The sequence below is a fragment of the Esox lucius genome, chromosome 18, assembly GCF_011004845.1.
Source record: "Esox lucius isolate fEsoLuc1 chromosome 18, fEsoLuc1.pri, whole genome shotgun sequence".
NCBI classification, from domain to species: domain Eukaryota; kingdom Metazoa; phylum Chordata; class Actinopteri; order Esociformes; family Esocidae; genus Esox; species Esox lucius.
In genome coordinates, this window is record NC_047586.1 from 7,748,270 (window position 1) to 7,771,424 (window position 23,155).

General features: G+C 40.9%; 1 protein-coding gene across 1 annotated transcript; it reads right to left on the bottom strand.

Annotated features, from left to right (window-relative positions):
- Window positions 1-760: 760 nt before the first annotated feature.
- On the bottom strand, window positions 761-17,702 carry LOC105017863 (gamma-aminobutyric acid receptor subunit rho-1). The gene is made up of 10 exons (XM_010882821.4): window positions 17,155-17,702; window positions 10,458-10,508; window positions 10,152-10,258; window positions 8,889-8,956; window positions 8,514-8,737; window positions 4,703-4,785; window positions 4,440-4,580; window positions 4,154-4,306; window positions 3,787-3,983; window positions 761-3,635 (listed from the first exon to the last, which is right to left on the bottom strand). Exons 1-10 carry the CDS (start codon window positions 17,256-17,258, stop codon window positions 3,342-3,344), a joined length of 1,422 nt encoding a protein of 473 aa, XP_010881123.1. The 5' UTR covers window positions 17,259-17,702; the 3' UTR covers window positions 761-3,341.
- Window positions 17,703-23,155: the final 5,453 nt, after the last annotated feature.

Below are 23,155 nucleotides of genomic sequence, written 5' to 3' on the forward strand. Positions count from 1 at the left end.
ACATGGTATGGGTGACGTCTTGCACATCTTTGAAGGCAGCATTAATGGTGAACAATAGATACAGGTTTTCGGGCAACATATGCTGCCATCTAGACAACATATTTTTATGGGAAGGCCTTGCTTTTTTCAGCAAAACAATGCCAAACCACATTCTGCATGTTTTTCAACAACACGGCACCAGCATAGTACTATAGTCTGGGTACTAAACTGGCCTGCCTGCAGTCCAAACCTGTCACCCATTGGAAACATTTGGGGCATTATGAAATGAAAAATACAACCAAGGAGACCCAGAACTGTTTAACAGCTGAAATCCTACAGTATGTCAAGCAAGAATGGGAATACATTTCACTTTCAAAACTACAGCAATTGGTCTGTTCAGTTCCCCAACGCCTATGGGGTGTTTTTAATAGAGGTGATGCAACACAATTGTAAACAGGCACATCATTGCATTCTGTTTTTATTTGTATTTTACACAGCGTCACAACTTTTTTGGAAACTGGGTTGTTAATCAGTCCAGGCTTTGATCAACATCTATGTATGTTGTATAAGTCAAGCTTAAATGCATTGTAATGGGAGGTTTATCTCCATTCAGGGAATCGATTAATACATCTGACAAAAGTCTCCAGATTCTGTCATCAATTTCTCTGTAATCTATTGATCCATAAAATTTCACTGCATGTGAATGAGGATGTCATTATCATTTGTGTGCAGTTAAAGCAAGTTATATTAATGTAGTGTAATAACATTTTGTGAATCGCTATTAGAAGAAAATATTTTAATCAATGATTTGACAATTCAGACAATGAGTTACAAAGTCATCCTATCAGTAGCTCATTTACTTGTCCCCAATGTTGAATGAAACACTTCAGTATGTGAGGAGTGGCAGCAGAGACGCAGGGAACAATAGGACCAGAACATTTTCCATCAGACAGATTCATGCTAAAGTAAAGTACTGTTCAATACACATTCAAGCATATACAGAAAAGGGACAAATGGGTGTTACGGTCCAGTTGAAACCACTTATACACAAATGATACCCTGAAATTGTATAGCACAGTATGAAATATTCATTTGGTCTGTGTTTGTTTTCATATAAAATTACATTTCACAAAGTTGCATTTCACAAAGACATGTATATCAAAAACTGCAAAAATTATGTTCTCATTGTTACACAATGTAACTAAAACAACATCAAAATCTATACTGGCTCACAAAATAACAATTACAGATGCTTTCAATTGACCTGATACATTGTGTTAAACACAATTCAAATAGTTTTCATGAGAATCACATGGCTATTGTGTATGCTGCAAACAAGATAAAACTTTAACAGAAGGTATCAGTAAACATTTCGTTCCCTATGAATTATGGGAACCAGTGATATAAGATGTGAAATTATTATTTAATTTAATAGATTTTTGTGTAAATGCCAGATACACATCATTTACCCAGTTCCTGTCAAAGTCCACTAGTATTATCTGAGTTATAGCATGTATGAACTGCAAGGACACCCAAATTTCATCATATGGGTGTATATCCCTGTATGATGATAAGAGTTAACCTTATGATTTGCATGGAATGTCTTCTACTTTAGTTTGATTTGTATGATATGCCATTTCTTAGTCCAGCAATGCAGTCTAATTTTATATTGACAATGACAACTTAATCACAGTACTTTAGTAAGTTTTAATGCAAACAAAAACTAAACAAAGAAAAACACAATATTTCATACCTGCATCCATTAATGTCTAAGCATCAACCAATTCAAATGGTGAAAGGCTACATGAAATGCTTTCACTTTAAGCCCTGATCAACTGTTGTTTTAATAATTAACTTTGTGATCCAGCCTAGGATCAATACAACTTTCTTCTACATGAATCTGAGGCAATTAAAAATAAATTACAGCTATTTTCATTCCACATAGCCCTCTTCATTCTAATTTTTCTTAAAAACATTGTATTTAATTTTCCAAAAGTAATTAGCCATTTTCACTTTAGAACAACTTATTTTCAACCTTGCTTAATGTGGGGAGGGGGTTGCAGACAAGTCAGTTTATAGAGGTTTGGGGCAGTTACTTAAAGGTCACCGATTTGAATCCCAGAGCCAATAAGGTGAGGGGATTGAAGGCACTTAACCTCAATGACTCCTATACTGTGATCTGGATTAATAGCATCTGATGAACTGGCATGAATTCCCTCCCCAGCAATGACAAAGGATGGGTATGCAACATGGAAATGGATTGAATAAACGGTAACTCATGGACAGTTCAAATAGCTGTCTTGTTCCATAATGATTATTGCTTCACACAGCCTAGAAACAACACCGCTTATTAGCTGAGTTTCTAAGCATTTTGCTTCCTGGTCCCCGTGCCACAACACTGCCTAAAATGGCTTTTCAGAGGACACTGATGTGAATGCTGGTTATACATACGTAAACATGAAAAGATTAGCACACTAATCTTGTCAAATGGCGGTAATATGCCTTATTGTTGCCATTAGTTTGTAGTGTGATCTGCCAGTGTGCTGAGCCCAGGGAACGTAAGATGGCTGCGAGTTTGAATCCCATTGTGGGTGATATATCCGATGGTTTTCTCCTTGCCCACTTATCAATGACAACATCCCAGCTACACTAATGTCAGCCTGCAATGGCGACTACATTACTTTATACCCCCAGTAAACCGCTGCAAAGTAGCCTCATCAAGCAGTAGCCGTCCTGCCAAAAGGACAATTATGTCTGTAGCAATTATGTTGTGCTACAGGACTAAGTCAAAAACATGTGATGATTACAACGAGCAGTTGGACTGAGGCTAATCTAATGTAGTAAAGGGGAAAAAAAGCCTGAAAGAAAATTTCTCAGGTATATTTTCATGATGAAAATAATTCAAATCAACTTGAGAGGAGTAGAGACTCGAGTGTCACCTTGTTACCTCATCATTTTGTGGGACCGCAAAGACAATTTGATTGGCTGATGCTTAAACCTGTGAATTGTTTGCAAGTATGGCCCCAATGTTTTAAGCAGTACATAAAAGCCAACCCACTACTGGTTAGTCATCATATGACCTCTGTACTTTCCCCGGACATATAAAACACAGAAATGTTGTAGTCGAAGTGACAGTAACTGCTGTTGGTTTCAGTCTTTTCGCATGACGATGTGGATGGTATGTCCTCCATCCCCAAGCCAGAGCTGTCCAGGTGCCACGCCTTGGGATTTTGCATCACCACAAGAGTCCTGGTTCCCGTATGGATGTGCACCTTCAGCATTTTCATTTTCACAGAGCAGACGAAGCTCAACAATCTATGACCACAATTCATCCTGGTTTAGTTCCAATGTGCTACATTCCATCAGAGGTAGCACGACCAGTAGATAACATTGAACAAAATGTATGACCCGGGGAAAATGACCCGGGAGTACTTGTCTATGGCGTGGGTGTCGATCCACATGCTGTTGTAGGCACTGGGGCCCACGTGTCCTGTGACCTGGTCGTTCTCCTCAAACTCCAGCTGGACCATCATCCTCTGCTGCTTCATGGCGCCATTCTCTTCGGGCACACCGCCGTAGTTCCCGGTGTTGTTGACGTCTTCCTCGCTGTAGGTGCCCATCATGCCCGGGTGGGTCATTCCACAAGTGCAGGGCATCTGCACCGGACAGAGATCGGGGGGGGGGGTTAGGTCCCTTGCGACACCCGCCCCCACCACCCCCCCCACGCTTCCCCAGTTGAGGACGAGCCTGTTTAGATCTGGCGCTTCCTATGAAGTGACGCTTTGGAATTATTCGAACTCTACTCACCCTTTCTCGTAGCTTCCTTTCCTTACGTTCCTGCAGCGTGGACAGGTAGTTCACCGCGGCATACTCTATCACCGACAGGAATACAAACACGAAACTGACCCAGAGGTAAATGTCCACGGCTTTTATGTAGGACACCCTGGGCATGGAGGCGTTGACTCCGGTGATGATGGTGGACATGGTGAGCACCGTGGTGATACCTGAAGACCAGCACAACTAATTTAGGGAGGAAGCAGGGTAGTCTACTAGATGGAGAATATCTCAGCGGTTTAGGCTTTTAAATAATTAAACGGGCCCTCAACTGAAAACGAAAATCACGTGCTTCAAACCAACACGGAATAAAATCGTGGTCTACTTGGCTCTAACTCACCCAGAGGAACCCTGGCCGGCACTGCCCTGCGGTCAATCCAGAAGGACACCCAGGACAACATGACCATCAGAGTGGCAGGGAAGTAGGTCTGGAGCAGGAAGAAGAAGATGTGGCGTCGCAGGGTGAAGTTGATGTACAGCCGGTTGTACCAGCCTGGATAGAAGATCATTTGATCATTCCACATGTAACACACTTCGCATTGCCTGTATAGCATTAACAATACAGAAGCACAACATTGAGAAAGCCCAGTGAAACGAATGGGTTGTGTCAATCTTCAGTGCTGTACCTGTGCTGCTATAGAAGGCTAATTTGGTTGTGGTATGGAACTCCTGGATTAGGAACTGGGAGAGGGAGATCCTTTCGTCCGTGCTCAGAGAATTGTTCCCTTTCTTCCAGTAGAGCATGAGGTCATCATCCGTGTACGCATCTAAACGAAAGGACGTTCTGTTCAGTGTGCACCGCTTGAAACAGTCAATGGACAGACACGGTGTATTATCTGAATGTGACCGAAGCGTCAAGAGTGAAGACATCCTCAGAGCAGAGACTCACAGCTCTCGATCTCCAGGGAACAGGTCTGTGTATCCAGAGGGAAGCGACTCAGGTCCATGCTACACATAGACGTCACGGTCACCCTGCATCAACACACAATACAAAACCTGCTAAGTACAGCATGGTCACAGTTCAGTTAGTGCATTTGCCACCACCATTGCTGTCCGTGTCAATGCCAAACACTTGGCTTGGCACTGACGGCAGTCGGTTAATAACCAGATGAAATGTTTATTTCAAAAAAGTATTCAGTAATATTGCAAATGACAAATAAACCTTTGAACTTGAACCCTTCTTTTAAATTTGTATTCTCAAATATATTTATTAGTAATGCAATTATGGGCTGGATGTGTAACACGTTTGTACAGCACCATTGGAAACTATTCAGACATCATACACATTTTGTTGTGTTATAGACCTCCATGATAATTGAGTAAATGACATTGTTTTGCCATCAATCTGCACACAATGCCCCATAATGACAAAGGAAAAACATCTTTGGGTTAGGGGTGGTAGATGAGGGACCTATCCATGTACTGGTCAAGCATGCATGTAAAATCCCTTCCGATGATCAAAATTAATTTGAGCGATATCTTGTATCATGACAAGGGCCTTGGTTGGAAAACATGGCATTATCGTAGTTTGGAGCATAAACATTCATTACAGTTATCAGGATGGAATGAATCTCTCCAAATACAATCAGGCAGCAACCATCCCTATCAGCAATAGTAGTTTTGTGTTGCAAGGCAGTTCCTTAACATATCAGGACTGCCATACCTCCTGACTCTGGCCATGAACACAGCACAAAAAATCTAATCACAATGCTTCAACCATCTGGCAAAACCGTCTGTCACTATAAAAAAGAAAGTGAATAGATCCGTAGCAGCAGGGCAAACAATCACAATAATACAATACTGAAAACCATATTAGCATTAATAAATGGAGAGGCGGAGAGACATTACAGCTCCGGAAAAAATTAAGAGACCACTGCACCCTTTTCTTTCCTTTCCAAAAAAAGTGAGGAACAGAAGCCTTCAATTTGCAGTGGTCTCTTCATTTTAACCCTTCTGTTCCTGTATATGCCCACATAAAATGTGTCTGTTTGACCATTTTCAATGATGACGACTTGCTGCTATTATTACATTTAGGGATAAATTGTATTGTTACAATATCAAGAGAAAATTAAGAGCTTTACGCAACACTCACAGATCAGACTAACACAGATGGAAAGTCATAATTATTAGTTTATATAACATTGTTTGGGTGGATGAAGTATAGAACTTGCTTTGAATGAAATGCAGGCAGAAGTGGTCTTGTATCCTGGTCGCACATCCAAAGAGCTTCCGGCTGCTAAGCAAGCCGGTTATATGCTGGGTCAGAGATTGGATCTGAGTATGAAAAATACCACAGATCAAATTGAAGAACCATGGTGGCTTGTCCTCTGGAAGGGAAAGGGCAAGGACTTTTGGGGGCGTAACAGGATTTTGTGCAAGACTTTAACAGAATATGTCAAGTATATGGGAAAAGGGAAAATGTCCTCCCCCACAAATTTAACAAATAACACTCAGTTACGCTAATGATTTTAAAGTTCCGCCTGCTGTTACGTACATCCAAATCCATTAAAAAAAAATCCATCAGTTTTTTTGTCAGTTGTTAGCATAGTGCCAGAGCATCAACCGCCACTGTTTTCCAGTGCAGACCAATGCTTGTCATACTGTATGATAGGAAGGAGGCCTCGTTCAAAGCTTGGCTTTTTGGCTGCTTTTTTTCGTTCAAAGCTTGGCTTTCTACCATAAAGTACACTTTATGGTAGAAATAAGAGTACATAAGAATCACCAAAATATTTAGTTACAAATTGGAAACTAGGTTGTTCTGGCAAAAAGGTTCCCGGGTATGTGAATACATGTGTTCTACACATGTCATAGTCAGACAGATAAACACATGGTCAGAGGTTTGAGGAGACATGGAGGCCCTAGTTTAAGGATGAACAGATGAAAACAGTGGAGATAATCCATCTGAGTCTAGAGGAGACCTGCTGCCAAACAAGATCCTCCGGGAGTGAGGTCCACATAGAGTGCACAGGGAGTTTCTCGCCCACCCAATCTGCTTCTGTTCAACAAATCTCTGTTTTCAAACCCCCAGAGAGATTAACCCTACTGATGAGCATGTGTGTTTTATGCGACTGAACGCACACACACACACACACACACACACCACCCTTGCAAATCCTATACATCTGCATGAACAGAGAAATCCTATAACCCCAAGGGATTACGGTCTATAAGGGTAGAATTTGTTGTGTCCGGACCGGAACTGGCATTGCTTGAGCTGGACCACTGACACCATCCGGGACGGAAGTGCTGATTCCATAGATGTCAACATTACTGTATGCACATTGGTCTGACCGCCAGCGGGAGGAGCTACTGTGAAATCCGAAATTTCTCCTCACAGTTTCATTCTAATATCGGAGGAAATATCTGCATTTGTTGCTTGGGGATGCCACAAGACCGTTGTCGAGTCCTCGCACAAAGCTTTCCTGTAATTTAAACACCGTTTGGCAGGCATTTTCACAAAAATGAACATGTTCCCACTAGCACGAATGAAAGTGTTGTTGATGCTCCCCTCAGAGGTGTCAGTAGTACAGTTCGGGGATTGCTCTGACATTCAGCAGAGGGAGCGTCACCGACAGCTTCATGCTGGCTCCTGCTGCCAAAACTCTCAAATCGACCAACTGTGGATTATGAACTCAATGTGTCTCTCTTGGCTCCAGCTTCCTGGTTACTCACCAACATGACAAACTCACTGTCTGTCCGCAGCTTTACTGTACTGACAAACAGTTCCTCTCGCCGCATCCATCCAACTATGTTGTTATTTGTTCAAGAGAAATAAAGATACACTTGGCCGGAATCCTGATCCAGCTATGACAGCATGACCGCAGTTTTTCATTTGCAAATTGGTATTAATTGGTAAAAACAAAGTATGGAAGGTGGGAATTTAGCCTGCTTTAGCTGGCAGCTCCATCATGTGATTTGCGTAATGAAATAACTTTAGGGGTAAATTGTCAGTTGGCAAAGACAAATGTTTACAACAGCACACACTTCCATTACAAACACTGGTCAGACCATGCTCATTTACCCATCATCTGTAGACTTATTTTACATTTAAAAAAAAGTGCAACCAGGCAGAGTTCACACAGGCAGAGTTCACACAGGCAGAGTTCACACAGACAGAGTTCACACAGACAGAGTTCACACAGGCAGAGTTCACACAGGCAGAGTTCACACAGGCAGAGTTCACACAGGTTTTTTTTGCAGGATATGTGAAATACGTTATTGTGGAACAAGAAGCCAATTCTGGATTTAACTTTAGACCTGGGTTTAGAAATACATTAATAGAAAACAACTAAATGTATATGATAAAAATACAACTAAATACTGTGCTCGGGAAGCTGAGCATGGGAGAGAGGTTAATCATTTTAAAGTAATGTCATTTATGACATTTCCCAAAAAACTTTATAAATAAATGATAGGAGTATAGGCTGTAGAACAACAAAACAAAGGAGAAACTAGGAATATCTTGAATACACTCCACATAAAAAACTAATGACAGTTACCAAGGTCAAGCCTTTGAGACTTTTGATATCCTACGATGGTACAATGCTGTTATATTATTATAACACATTATTATTACTAAATCAAGTTTTTCCAGTCTCAGACAAAGCTACCCAGCATGCATCAGCTAGCCCCTTCCATTATATATCCCTGTTACCCTTCAGCCATATATGGAAAAATTCAAACTAATGTTAGACTCTAACCTTAGGCTGTAGAGCACTTTGCCGTCAGGGTAGACTCTCAGCATGACGTTATCTGTGGTGGTGTCGTGTGTAAAAGACTTCTTGGAGTGAACAAAGAACATGTCCGGCACCCAGATCTTCTTCACAAGTCGCCCGTCGAAGGTCATGCTCTTATTGGTGGTGCTGTGGAAAGCCAGGCGCTCGTCTTTCCAGTAGTGCCTGATATACAGGGTCATAGTAAAGTCCTGAAACACAGAGAATGGCAATGCTAGTACTTCAACAGAGCCGTCGTATAATTACAACCATGACAAACGGGTGCACTGTACATGTCATCGAAGACGTAGTCCTTCCGTGGATTAGCTACGCACGTCTCACGGAGTCCATAGAAACATTTACCATGTCAACTTCTGAGATGGTGTCCAGACTTTCTACCTGAACATCAACTCCAACTGGAACAGCAGGTCCTGCAAAGATACATATGAAGTCAAATGAACTGACTATTCAATCGTCAGGATACTGCCACGGTTCTAGAGTGCTGGTCTCACTAGCACGCAGGTGTAATGCGTCTCACTAGCACACAGGTGTAATATGTCTCACTAGCACGCAGGTGTAATACGTCTCACTAGCACGCAGGTGTAATACGTCTCACTAGCACGCAGGTGTAATACGTCTCACTAGCACGCAAGTGTAATGCGTCTCACTAGCATGCAGGTGTAATGCGTCTCACTAGCACGCAGGTGTAATACGTCTCACTAGCACGCAGGTGTAATATGTCTCACTAGCACACAGGTGTAATACAGTTCAAAATATTTCTATCCCACCCTTATATAAACCTCCTTTTATAACCAGCCTTGGGTTGAAATGTCATAATTTGATTAAAAAAAAACTTGAAAAAAAAGGAACTACTAATTTAATAAGGAACTATTATTTCCATTTAGCTAATATATCCAGATATCTAACAAGGTAGCGATAAAATGTATGCGTAATATTTTTACATGTAGTTTTCATACAGACACATGGTAAAAGCTTTTTTTATTAACGGGTTGGACCTCCGTCAATAAACCAGATATTTTTGCATCTATATTGTTCATAGGTGGTAGAATCAATATGTTGTAAAACACTTCATACCACGAGCAATCACACATCCACTATTCGCCGTCTTTCAACACCACCGAGGGCAATCCCGATTGGTGTCTGGGGTGGAAACATTTGTTTGTGTAAATAGCAGCGGGATTTAGGTCACAAGAAGGCTACAGATTAGTGAAGTCAGAGAGGGCCTATTGAGAACCTGAGCTCCAGACTGGTGCTGCTGTGTAAATTAATCACTATGTCCAACATCAGGCATAATCTCCATCGGTTATGTCATCAATTCAACACACACTGCAGCGTTAGACAGAAGTGTACATCAGCTTCAAATGTGTCCTCGTCCTATGGATTTTTCCAAATTCTGAAAACCAATAAGGGGCCCAAAACTTTCCTTTGATTTTTCGCGGGGGGAAAACATTCCCTCGACAACTGATGCGTGAGTAACGATGACTTGACAGTAAGTCATGCTTCGGTGAAGACAGAAACTGTGTGTCAGCAAACATAAATGTACAGTAGCATGATGATTTTGACTGATCTGTATGTAAAAACAATAAAGCACAGTTTAAAACTCACCCCCAAAGCCAGGCCGCATTGCAAAGTCATGGTCCTTAATGCTTAAGAGCTGCTCTGACTTTGACATGGTGGTTTTGGTAAGATCTGAACTTCTAGTCAGTATGGAGCTGTGAGGAGAAGAGAACGATCATTAATATAAATACAAATCTAGACATTTAAAACAGCCCTTTGTGTCACTGAGTTGGCACGAAGGCACACACAGGCATATTATAACAAGACCACTTCCCAATGTGTCCAGCCTATAACAATCCGAATGTGAAGAGGTTTACCAAATATAAGCTCATACGAATGTTAAAGGATTCTTACCTGCCAAATTTTTGATTTCCTGTAACTGTCAATGGTAATTCTCTTCTGAATCTATGAAAAAAAAGAAGAAAAGTGTGTATGTCAAGGAGAGTTTATACAATGTGCAATCCCATTCAAAACAATTGAAAATAGATGATTCCCTTTTCAGTTGAGACATCTTTAAATTGTATACTGACATAAATGTGCAACAGCTAGGAAACTCTATATGTAGAAGTTGAAATCTCTCTAGCACAATGTTCACTAAGCTTAACTTGGGCACAAGCTAGTGGAATCAATTTGTCAATATATTGTTCAAAACTGTGGACAAATTAAAAAAATTGAAGTTTGTTTGATTTCATATAGTCTTATTCTTTAACATTTTTGTTGACATAAAGATATGGGACATTGAATTGTGTTTGGTAAATAACTCAACCAAATATCACCAAATACAACAATTTCAAGAAGTGAGGAAATTGGATAGTTTCGCCTGGGCACTAACTTAGTCTGGTTTTAATTCCAGTTTGTTGAATTTAAATGTGTTTACAACTGATATGTTGGAATCATGTCTCTGAATGAAAAAAAGAAAATGTAACCAATGGAACATGACTAAAAACAAAATTAACCAAATTCTGTCATCCCTTTCGAATGGGTGAACAAAGGTGAAAATATCATTGAACAATGTCTAAACCAAATATTACCTAAATGTCAACAGTAAAATAATGTGTTGTGTCCAGTCGGCTTAAAGCAGCCAATGCTTTACCATTGACCTGAGGGATTAGCATTCTAAAGAGCTCTTTTTCACTAATGTATAATCTTTTCTCTATAAATATACATCTTAATCTGGGAATTATGATATGATTCACTCATGATATACACATTTCATTAAAATGTTTTCATTATGTAAAAGGTTTCAGGAAGACAGTAGGTTCTGCCGTGGTTAGCAAAACACAATTACATTCACACGGTCACTTGATGCTATACAAAGCTGCGGCTGCGGGACCTTCTGCGCGCGTGTTCATTGTTTAAAATCTCTTTCCGTCACTAGGTGTAGGGTGTCGCCACAGGTTTCTCACGTAAACACTGCTGAAAACAGTGGTTCTCAAACCTCTCCTGGGGAACCCCGAATGTCTCACCATTTTTTTGTAGGCTTGAACCTGTAATCAAGTAGTCAAGGAATTAATAAAAGTTGAATTTGGCGTGCTAACTTTGCAATTCATCTAACACATGGAATGGCTAAGGGGCCCTTAGGAGAGGTTTGAGAACCACTGGTCAACCTTCTACAGAATATATTTGGCAGTGAGATACACATTGCCAGCGGGCAATACAATTTATTCGCCTGAATAAAAAAAGAATGGGTTCACATCTCAAAGTTGGAGGTTTATTTTCTGTAATGTGTATGATAAGTAGAGGGGGGGGGTAATTAACATATGTGCATAGGCTTCCGGGTCCATACCACCAGAAATGAAAGGTCAGCAAAAAGCTGGATCTGCAGCCACTTATTTTTAGTCCACGATTGGACCTGACTTAGCAGGTTAAAGGCATCAAAGACCAAAAATCTCAGTTCCCGTGTGGTTGTGTAATCACTATTTCCGCCGCTGAGGACATATGAATCCAGGCCTGGCATTTAGATTGAGAGCGTTAAAATATGAACCCATTTTTCACTTCTCTCATTGACTGCACTGCTCTGTCAAGTTAACTTTGTGTGCATTCCCGCAGGTCTTGGGATTACACGGCTTGAGGCTGAGAAACCAGGCGGGCATTTCAGGTCTTTTTAGGCAATTTCCAGTGTAGCTCATTTGCAGCACTCACTGTGTAGAGTAATCTCTGATATTATTAAATAAATGCACTCAATACTGTAAGTTGCTGAGGATAAGAGCATTTACTCACATGTACATATCCCCTTCATGCTCTTGTCACCTTTGAATGACATTTAAATCCCTGCTGTGGTTTAACATCAAACCAATAACACAATGGCAAGCCTACAAGTAAACTCTCTCAGAGTAACATTATTACAGTGGAGACACAGTATTTGATCAGTGCCAAATCTTCATGTTATTATTTATATATATGAATATATATAATGAGGATTTGGCCCTGATACACACACAGCACCAGACAAACGTGTAGACACCCTTACCCATTGAAGTGAGATACAATGGGGAGGACAAGTATTTGATACACTGCCGATTTTTCAGGCTATCCTACTTACATGCAGAGGTCTGTCATTTTTATCAAAGGTACACTTCAACTGTGAGAGACGGAATCTAAAACAAAAATCCAGAAAATCACATTGTATGATTTTGAAATAATTAATTAGCATTTTAACCTCTCATTGCCTGTATTAACTGCACCTGTTTGAACTCGTTACCTGTATAAAAGACACCTGTCCACACACTCAATCAAACAGACTCCAACCTCTCCAAGACCAGAGAGCTGTGTAAGGACATCAGGGATAAAAATTGTAGACCTGCACAAGGCTGGGATGGGCTACAGGACAATAGGCAAGCAGCTTGTTGAGAAGGCAACAACTGTTGGCACAATTATTAGAAATAAATGGAAAAGTTCTAGATGACGGTCAATCTCTCTCGGTCTGGGGCTCCATGCAAGATCTTACCTCGTGGGGCATCAATGATCATGAGGAAGGTGAGAACTAAATAGCAAGACCATGTCAATGACCTGAAGAGAGCTGGGACCACAGTCTCAAAGAAAACCATTAGTAACACACTACGCTGTCATGGATTAAAATCCTGCCCCTGCTCAAGCCAGCGCATGTCCAGGCCCGTTTGAAGTTTGCCAATGACCATCTGGATGATCCAGAGGAGGAATGGGAGAAGTTAATGTGGTCTGATCAGACACAAATTGAGCTTTTTGCTCTAACCTCCACTCGCTGTGTTTGGAGGAAGAAGAAGGATGAGTACAACCCCAAGAACACCATCCCAACCGTGAAGCATGGAGGTGGAAACATCATTCTTTGGGGATGCTTTTCTGCAAAGGGGACAAGACTACTGCACGATATTGAGGGGAGGATGGATGGCCTAGCCAGTCTCCAGACCTGAACCCAATAGAAAATCTTTGGAGGGAGCTGAAAGTCCGTTTTGCCCAGCAACAGAAAGTGAAGGTGTCTGAATGCTCTCCGAAGCACTGTAAGTATACATGTTTTCAAGAAGTAAATAATGTAACAAAAATGTATTGCTATTGGTTAAATGGGTCACAGCTGTCCATAAACAAATCTACACATCTTACATTGCATAACTGTTATGTTAAATGTTATCCTATTGTGCCCTAAAATTCTAAAATCATCCTTCTAACATCATGCTGTTCAAATCAGAAAACCACTGGAAAATCAGTCAGTCACATAAAGATCTGTTCCAAGTAGACCTACAGTACATAATTCCATATTCTTCTCACAAGGTCAGGCAGGATTAGTGTAGGACTCTGATCCTCTCTAGGCATTGTCAAGGACACAAATCTCTGGGCGTCAGAAAGAAAAATTGCTTTTTCAAAAGCCTCAGGAAACAACCTAATCTCAACACTCTCACCAGATGCCCCTGGGATTTTGAGTAACATTACAGTATCATTGATTGGATTGTTTAAGGCAGGCAGTGACTGAATCAGAAATATGGTATTCAATGACAATCTTCCAATGCCCTTCTATTGCACTAAGACTGGCTCTTCGGCAGAATGATGAAGCCCGAGGGTTCTTTTTGTGGCTTAAAAGATGACACATCAAATGCGCATCAAAGTAATATCTGGCAATTAAAATAAACTATTCAACGCATCCAATCTGAGGAATCAAATTTCACAACATGCATCCCCTAGGCTCGACTAACAATCCTAAAACAACACAAAAAAACGATGAATGTAGACAAAAACTGAGAAACGTTGCTTTGTTTTACAACTGATCTGAGGATCAAATCAATGGGAGCTTTGAGGGCTGTAGGAGATCATTGCTACTTTAAGCATAGTACAATGTGATCACAATAACCAACATGACTCTTTCACGCTCATGTACTGTGATTTCAGTAAAACAGTGCTTGTCCACCTAAGTTGGAATACGTTAGGTAAATATCACCAGGACCATATTAGGCCATTTGGTAAATTGTCAAACATGCCTATGCAGAACTAAACAATGTACATTGGCCATCAAAAGTCTGCACACCCTTATTCTTTACATGCTGATAATCAAGACAGGCAAAATAAATGGATAATGTCTCTGAAAATTAATTTAAAAAAACTGTCAATGCCTTGTTTGCAGATGTGCGCACATCCATAAACTAATACTTTATGGATGCACCTTTTGCTTGGATTACACCACTAAAACTGTTTGGATAGTTCACTATCAGCATGGCGCACTTGGATTTAGCAATTTTGTCCTCAAACCTACAAGGGTGGAAATGTTTAGTGAGAATGTTTATGCATATGGTCTTTTAATATGTATATTTCTTTGAGACAATCTTGGAATCATTATCCACATTTGGGGAAACATCCCCTTAAGCTGTCTCCTTTCGCATTCTTGTACATATACAACCACAACAAAGGATTATACTTTGAGGTTGTTGGGATCACCACACATCCTCGGACAGACTAAAAACAAATGATTTCACTGTACGCTTAACTCAACTGTGTCTCACAACTCGGAACGGTAAATGCATGAAGATTTTATACTTATACATTCAAGTGAAACAGGTCAAGAGTCAAAACATATAATAGTACATTCACATTGATCATTTATCAAAACGTGAAAGCTTTTAAAAATATATATATATTTCTGGCATTTTATGCTTTATTGGACATGGAGGTGGTGAAAGATGAAGGATATTTTTGGTGACAGAGCATGGTCATATTCATGGAAACATACCAGTACATCGTAATTATTACTGAGATGGGTTTGATATAAACGCCTTGTGCAACAGTCACCATTCGTTGAAGGCAAATGAGAACGGAAGAACATTTAGTGTAAGAATGGCTAAATGACTGAGTGACATCTGTTGGATTTCTATGTAACACAGGATACCAGCAGAAACCAGGTTAGAGAGGCTGGTGCAACATGCAGCAACAGAGAACACTAGTTCCTATAGCGGCTGGGTTGCAGTTGAAGGTGAAACTGACTACAAATCCATTTGACAATACTTTAACCCCACCCCCACGCCAAAAAAGGTAGCCAGTTGAAGCATGTGAAATCAACTTCAATTAGTGCACGTCATTGGCCAGAACAAACATCGAGCAAAAGCCATGTTCCTGGCTGCGATTAACATTAGTGTATATGCCAATCTTACATTGACAGTATCCACCATGACAGACCTGATGTGACAGTTTCGGAGCACGGTGAAGAGGCTGTGCAGGGAACGTTTCGCTTGTTTACACGGTTTGAAGAGGTGACATGCACAGCTAATTCAACTAGAGTGTATAGACTCACCCAAATGGAGCTAATTCCTTCTCTACAAATCCCCAGATCTAGACATGACATAGTTGATGTATTAAAAAACACTTTTAATTACACAAGGATTTTGATCTTTTGCTTTCCAATCGGATAACCTCCGGGCATCAAAGCCACAACAATGACAAATGAAATAGCACATTAACACATTCAGATTACAGGTTATGTAATCTGAGTAAGTGATTTTTCTAACCATTCTGTGTCACTTTGTGTCGACCTAACAAAACCCTCTATACCGTATCGCACTTCAGCATCCCATCCAAGCAGCCTTAACAACAGACTATTCTGGTCAACCTGGGGATACCACCACCAGAACGATTTACTTTTCTGTAGTTGAATGTGTTGTATCAAATGTTTTTTTAAATGCTCCTTCAGTAAAAAATAGCCTTTGAAATTTAGCTGTTGGCTAAAATGACTAGGAACGCATAATAAAAACAAGACTACAATCAAAATCTGATGTTTTTTGTCACTAAATTACATTTTGTGGGAATGGGCATTGATACAATGTATCATTCCGCAGCTGAATAAAATAATGTTATCTAATGTCGGGATAATGAGGACTGTGACTTATTACATATCCACAAACGCCGACTCAAGTCATGTTAGCATAAGAAAACCAATATACTGTAATTCAGGTAATGTTCCCTGTAGAGATGTAGGCTACCTGGTCAGGACGGGAAAAAATTTAAATAAGTTATGTAGGACAAAAATGGCACGATCTTCTAAAAGTGCAGTTCAACTAAGTTCGTAGAGTGTCGATGGTAGCATATGGATTAGGCTTTTTGACAATTCTCGTAAAACATATAATTACCTGCTAACGGGTCTAGGCCATATTAGTAATGGGGAAGTTCGGCTCTTTTTAAGTTCAGTAAAAATACCGACTCTTCTGAGTCACTTCGTTCATTTGTGAACTCAACGAATCACTTCACGTATAGCTACGCCCGTACGGAACAAGAGCACACCTCGTCCGTCCGTTCGATATCTGTTCAATCCCCCCACACCAGCTCAGTATGAAACCTGTGATCCTGTTGCACGAGTCACAAAAAAAAGTCTTCGTACACTCGAGTCAATAGAAATAGTTTAAAATCAATGAATCGTTTACAAAGCCATACACAGAGTGCAGATTTGCGCAAAAAGAAACCATTCTATAAATCTTATTCTTTAAATCTACATATCAATGCACACTTGCAATTCTTATCAAATACACTCTGTGATTGGCATCAGGCTATGTCTATTTAACTCGCACTTTTGCACTCATCATTTTAATTGTAAATATTTTACCTGATTTGGCTGTGTGTCTGACGCACGTGTCCTCTCAAACCAACCGACCTCCCAGACGCAACGACCACCCAGGCAAGTTGCAGCAGTAGGACAGTCGTGGGCATAATTTCCACAGTGACAGCGTTCTGGACCAAGTTGTCCAAAAGTCCAGGTTCAGAAAAAAAAGGCTAGAGTGAAAACTTTGTACATGCCTTGGGCATGATCCCTGGTAGGCAAGTTCGTGCCAAAACCACGAAATACCCAAGGCTACTACGGACACGAATACGCCACGGTACTTAATCTCACAGTCGGGAAAGCAATTTCGACTAAACCTAAATCCTTTCCACGTCAGATGGCTCGGATTTTCTCGCTAACGGTAGATGAGCATAGACCTGTTTTCCGGCTGCCAAGAGTGGACCTGTTTGTACAGGTTAAAAGGTGAGAATGGAGGTATAGTTCTCAGATATTAAATATTGCTTACGCTAGCCAAACATATTGACGTAATTGAGCACGTGATATTATACTACAATAGATCTGAATTATTGCTGTTGTGGGAATCAGGCGTGGCATTTCATCTACTACTTGAGCCTATCACTGCGCGCGCCGCCAACGCACCCTCGGTAGTGCTAGCACTTAATCAGCAATAGCACGAGGGGGTGTGTTACACTTTTCGTATACACCCGCTATCAGCCAGTCATCAATCACGAGTTAAAGCACTAAGGTTTATAACTAAGCAATAATGCACGAAGTGGTGTGTTATTTGGCGAATATATCAGGGCTATGGGTTGTTCTTCGGTGTAATACATCAATGAATGCCAGGACACACCGCTTAGCCATGGTGTGTTGGCAATATATCACAAACCCCTGAGATATTTTATTGCTCTTATTATGGTTTTCGTATGATTTCCAACACAATTAGAGCAGTAGAAATTGATGTCATTCGGCTCATACACCGTGGCTGACGATCAGCATTCAGGAATAAACCATATAATAAAAGTATGACATTTAATAACTTTTTACTGTTATAGGTACAATAATTTGAACAAATTTGAGTAGCGTGTACTGGTTAATCTGTTAGATTAGATTTGGAAGGCTTGCATGGGGACCACAAGGCTTGCTTTGTGTGGTTATCTTTGTCTCTGTTTTTAGGTTAAGGGATTTACTCTTAACCGTTTCCCATGAGTGCAATGGCCTTTCACAACATGTTCTCGCCTGCAAACACCAGATTATTTTGTCATGTATCGTGATTACGAGGAGGACACACAACCAATACATTGAACGGGTTACAAACGATGACAGAGGGGCCCTGTAAGAGACCCCTGGTCAGTCACACAGCAAGGTGTGTGTTCACTGTGTTTTGTTTGGCTGTCCTATCTTGGTGTCTTTTCTTCGGTTTAAACTGATAAAACATTAGAACGTAGTGCAGATGGCTGTACCCCTCCAACACAATACAGGGTAAAAGTTAGGTTTCCCGTCCTTCAGACGTTCACTTTACAAACTCATGTAATATCTTACGGGGATTATTAATTATTATTTCCTGAAACTATGGTATCAATAGCCTATCCCTACCTGCAAACAGGATCAGGACGAAACTTGGAAGTATCTGAATAATCCCAATTCAAGGGAGGCACATAGTACAATTCTGTGGCAGATTGAAATCGGATTAACACATAAAAGGAGCACCCGCCACTAAAATGCGGCATCTGGTCTGGCCCATAGAGACTGTAAGATATCTCATCTGTTTATCCGAACGCCGCTGAGGCTCTCCCCGCGACGGACTGATCCCTCCTTATAAACTGATTGGACATGACTCCAACAGGGTTATTTTACGTAGCCAGGATGGAACACCAACATTCTCCACTGTTTTCCAGGGAGACCCGACAACGTCCCTGCCAGTAAAGTCGGAAGTCAATTAAAAGTGAGTAAGACGATAATGTCAACGTCCATGCAAGAACGGCTTATTTCCCGGCCATGACCTCTATCAGTCTCTATGGTCGGGTCAGCGAGAGTCCAGGAGGCATGTCGACTTTGTCAGCGCCAAACCTCGTAAAAGGTTAGTGGCCATGTGGTGTCATGTCCTTGGACAGCACCACCGGGGAAATACAACTTCGCAGCAAAAAGTTTAGAACCGCTAAGCGGTTACGAACCCGTCTCCACGGTTACAAACCCGTCTCATGGCAGCAATTCAGCAGGGATATGGAGGACCCTCTGACATGGCCCTGTCAAGTCATGCTGATTTTTGTCACACAACTTGCTCATCCAGAAAGTCAGGCGAAAGCCAGAGGGAGCACTTGCCCGCCTGTCTATTTCAGCCAAAGCTGAGCTGATGTGTGATGTCCCTCGGGAATTCCCAGACAAAGCCAGTGAATGGCATAGCCTAGCCTTAAACCGCTAGAACATTAGACCGCTGCGAGAGCCGTGAGGCCGGTACTAACTCCATGTTTTCTGAAGCACATAATACAACGTTATACATTGTGTTTTTTGATCATTTTTAGACACGCTAAATGAGAGGAAATTTCAGAAGCAATGAAATTTAAGTGCCTTGTTTCTGTGCACTATGATATATTTATTATACCTTGGGGATTAGAACCAGCCACCTTTTGATGTTGACCAAATGGGTTTTCCCACTAGGTTATTGTGATTTCACGTGACAGTTTTATCTGCTTCATATTACACAGTGCACCCACTAATCATTACCCTTTTTAGCCTGGTTATTTGGGCCACAAACATACATCTATAATTAGATTAGATTTACTATCTGGTCTTTCTTTTTTAATACCTATCAGCAGGGCCGGCTCCAGGCATAAGAGACATAAGTGGTCACTTAGGGCCCTCAACCACTTAGGGCCCTCAACCACTAGGGGCCTCCAACTGCTAGTGAGCCCCAAATAAAATTTAATTTAGGGCTCCCAAAAGGCTAGAGCCAGCACTGCCTATCAGACAGAAAAGCCCATCACCATCTTGATAATTATTAACATTTTCTTGACAATCTATTTGCCTTTTTAAAAATGCTCTTTAAAATCTGATTGTGTAGGAAATACCCTTAAAAACAATATAATTGTATTGTCAAGTATTTACTTCTTTATACCTACAGGGGTTTAAAAAATAAATTCAAATTGCGTTTTTAAACAATTTTATATATCATACCGTAGGGATTAAAAGTGATACTGCCCCAGCCAACACAGTGAGGCAGTGAACTTTCAGCAACTTGGATTACATCACAGTTTACTAGCAATAGTCTGAGACCATGTGTTTTCAGATTAAACCGAGAAGTTGGACTGTTTACCAATGACCCTCTGGTGGCCAAGTTGACCTGTATAAAAATGTGATTTGATGGTGGCACACTGGACATCACTTAAATCGAAAGCAGGTTAAAGGCAACAGATATTGTCTAGTATAAAGATATTACAAAAGGGCCTTTCCATTAGAAATACCAGATAACACTAGCCAATGTCACGGTAACGGTAGGTATCTCAGCAACACAAAAAACAAAATGGAGTCCAACCAGAACATAGACATGAAGCTGGGGTAAGGTAATGGCGCTATAGTCTGGGTCAGAATGGTTGAGTCTAGGGTTAGAGCTGAACTAGGATGAGGACATGAAGATTTAGTTAGCGTTAGGGTTGTGGTTAAGAACAGGGTTCAGGTTGAACTTGGTTGTGGACATGAAACCTGGGTAACTTTACTTGGGCTTTTATAAGCTGAGCATTAGTAAACCAAACCCAGAAACCAAACCCTAGGATCCATCACAACCCTGACCCAAACCTACGTTCAAGATAATGGAAGGTAAGCTTCTGTATTTCTCAATTACAGAAATGATCTCTACAGTTTCTAGGTGCAATATATAGTATTATAGCGCCACCACATGCTGCAGGAAAGCACTGGCTCGTACAATGCCGAGGTCACATTTGGTTGTGATATAACTTGCCACTAGAGGACAGCATGGTCTAAAATAAAACAGAACTGCATCTACTGTAGGTGTCTAGAACTGCAGCGGACACTGGTGAAGTCCAGCCAGAAATGCTGTGTATTGTGTAAGAACTATTAGAGTGAAAAATGGTCTTTCAGAAATATCTACCTCCTGAAAAAGAACCAGATACTTTTTTTTTTAAAGATCGATGAACAATTTATTGGATTCATGCTGTATATGGCTTTTTCAGATGCTATTTAAAGCATGGGTTTATGCATGGGTTAAACACACCTTAACTTCAGCCACATGTGGCACTGGCATGGCTTATTACATGACAGCAAATTAAAGCTCACGGACGTGTCAGCTGTCACACAGGTAAGTCATTAGGAAAACCAACACTTCACCCGCAGCATGTGCAACATTTTTTTTTTTCTTTTTACTGACAGATTTTTCCCCAAATCCCCAATCGCTTCTCCACGCACAGAATTAATCTGGATTTGACGGGTGGAAGATTGCAGCACTTGATGCAAAGCCAACCGCCTGACATTACATAAAGGCTTTTTTTTCTCTATCGCTCTTCATTAGAAGTTAATCTGCGCTAACCAACTGTCAACTGATGGTGCTGGTTCAGTTGAATATGACGGATCAAACCAAAGTGAGTATGGCAAAGTGAGTAGTTCCATGCATTATGTACATGAATTACATGAAAGTTCAAATTATATACTTACATATTAATACTTTAATATGATTTCAGGAACTTTGATACTAGTCTGACAAAGCAATTGAGAGTGAAATCTACTGGATTTTCTTCTGGATAACCCCAACGAATGGTTCTATGAGAATTAGCTAAGCTATTGAACATGGATCTGAATATTTGTCTTTGAAGCAACACACATACACACACCCAAACACACGAAAATGAGTTGCATACTTATAGTTATGTCCTATAACAGTGAAAGTTCTTGGAAGGATGACAGTGTGTAAGCTTTACTGTGGATTTGTAGTAGGCGGGGATTAGATTACCGTGGAGTGGGCTGGCACCGGCATTCCTGAGCAGCATCACCCTCTGTTACCGAGGCTCACAGCCAGCGGTCAGCTGAGGAAACACAATGGACAACCTGGCCATCTGTAGACATATTAAACAATGTAACAGGCAACGCAATTATAACGTAACAGGGCTCTGAAATATTGCGTAAGTGCCAGTTACCCGACAAACAAGGGAACAGAGGGTCAAACTGTGTTGTGGAGCGAGGACAGTGATATCATATTTGTGCTTAGTTTGTCCTCCATGTCTCATTACTACTGGGGCGTTCAGTATGTCAACCAGCGGGCCTTGTTTGATTGGTCAATGCTTTTTCAGGGGTAACCAACTGAGAGGGATTCTATACACTCCGTGGCAAGTGTAGCTCGTACTGAGACCAATACTACGCAGGAAACTGTACAGTAACTGTAAGTTGCTCTGGATAAGAACGTCATCTAAATTACTGAAATGTAAATGTTGCTTTACTATTTGGTAATATTTTTTACTATATACACTTGACAATAACCTGGTTGCATAAGTATGCACACCTTTAAACTAGTACTTTGTTGAAGCACCTTTCGATTTTATTACAGCACTCAGTCTTTTTGGGTAGGAGTCTACTGGCATGGGACATCTTGACGTGGCAATATTTGCCCACTCTTCTTTGCAAAAGCGCTCCAAATCTGTCAGATTGCAAGGACATCTCCCATCAGATCACCTCACAGATGTTCAATTGGATTCAGGTCTGGGCTCTGGCTGGTACATTCCTAAATGTTAATCTTCTTCTGGTGAAGCCATGCTTTTGTGGATTTGGATGTGTGCTTTAGGTCGTTGTCGTGCTGAAAGGTGAACTCCCTCTTCATCTTCAGCTTTCTAATGGACGCCTGAAGGTTTTGTGCCAAAATTGCTGGGTATTTGGAACTGTTCATAATTTCCTCCACCCTGACTGAAGAAAAACAGTCCCAAAGCATGATGCTGCCACTACCATGCTTCAATGTGGGTATGGTGTTCTTTGGGTGATGTGCAGTGTTGTTTTTGCTTCAAACATACATTCTGGATTTATTGCCAAAATGTTCAACCTTGGTTCATCA

Excerpts from the sequence above, each read along its gene's own strand:
- LOC105017863 (XM_010882821.4), bottom strand. The coding sequence starts at position 17,258 with ATGCCCACGACTGTCCTACTGCTGCAACTTGCCTGGGTGGTCGTTGCG. Across the intron at positions 10,509-17,154 it reads CAGACACACAGCCAAATCAG|ATTCAGAAGAGAATTACCAT; the intron begins GTAAAATATTTA and ends TTTTTTTCATAG. Across the intron at positions 3,984-4,153 it reads GCCGGCCAGGGTTCCTCTGG|GTATCACCACGGTGCTCACC; the intron begins GTGAGTTAGAGC and ends GCTGGTCTTCAG.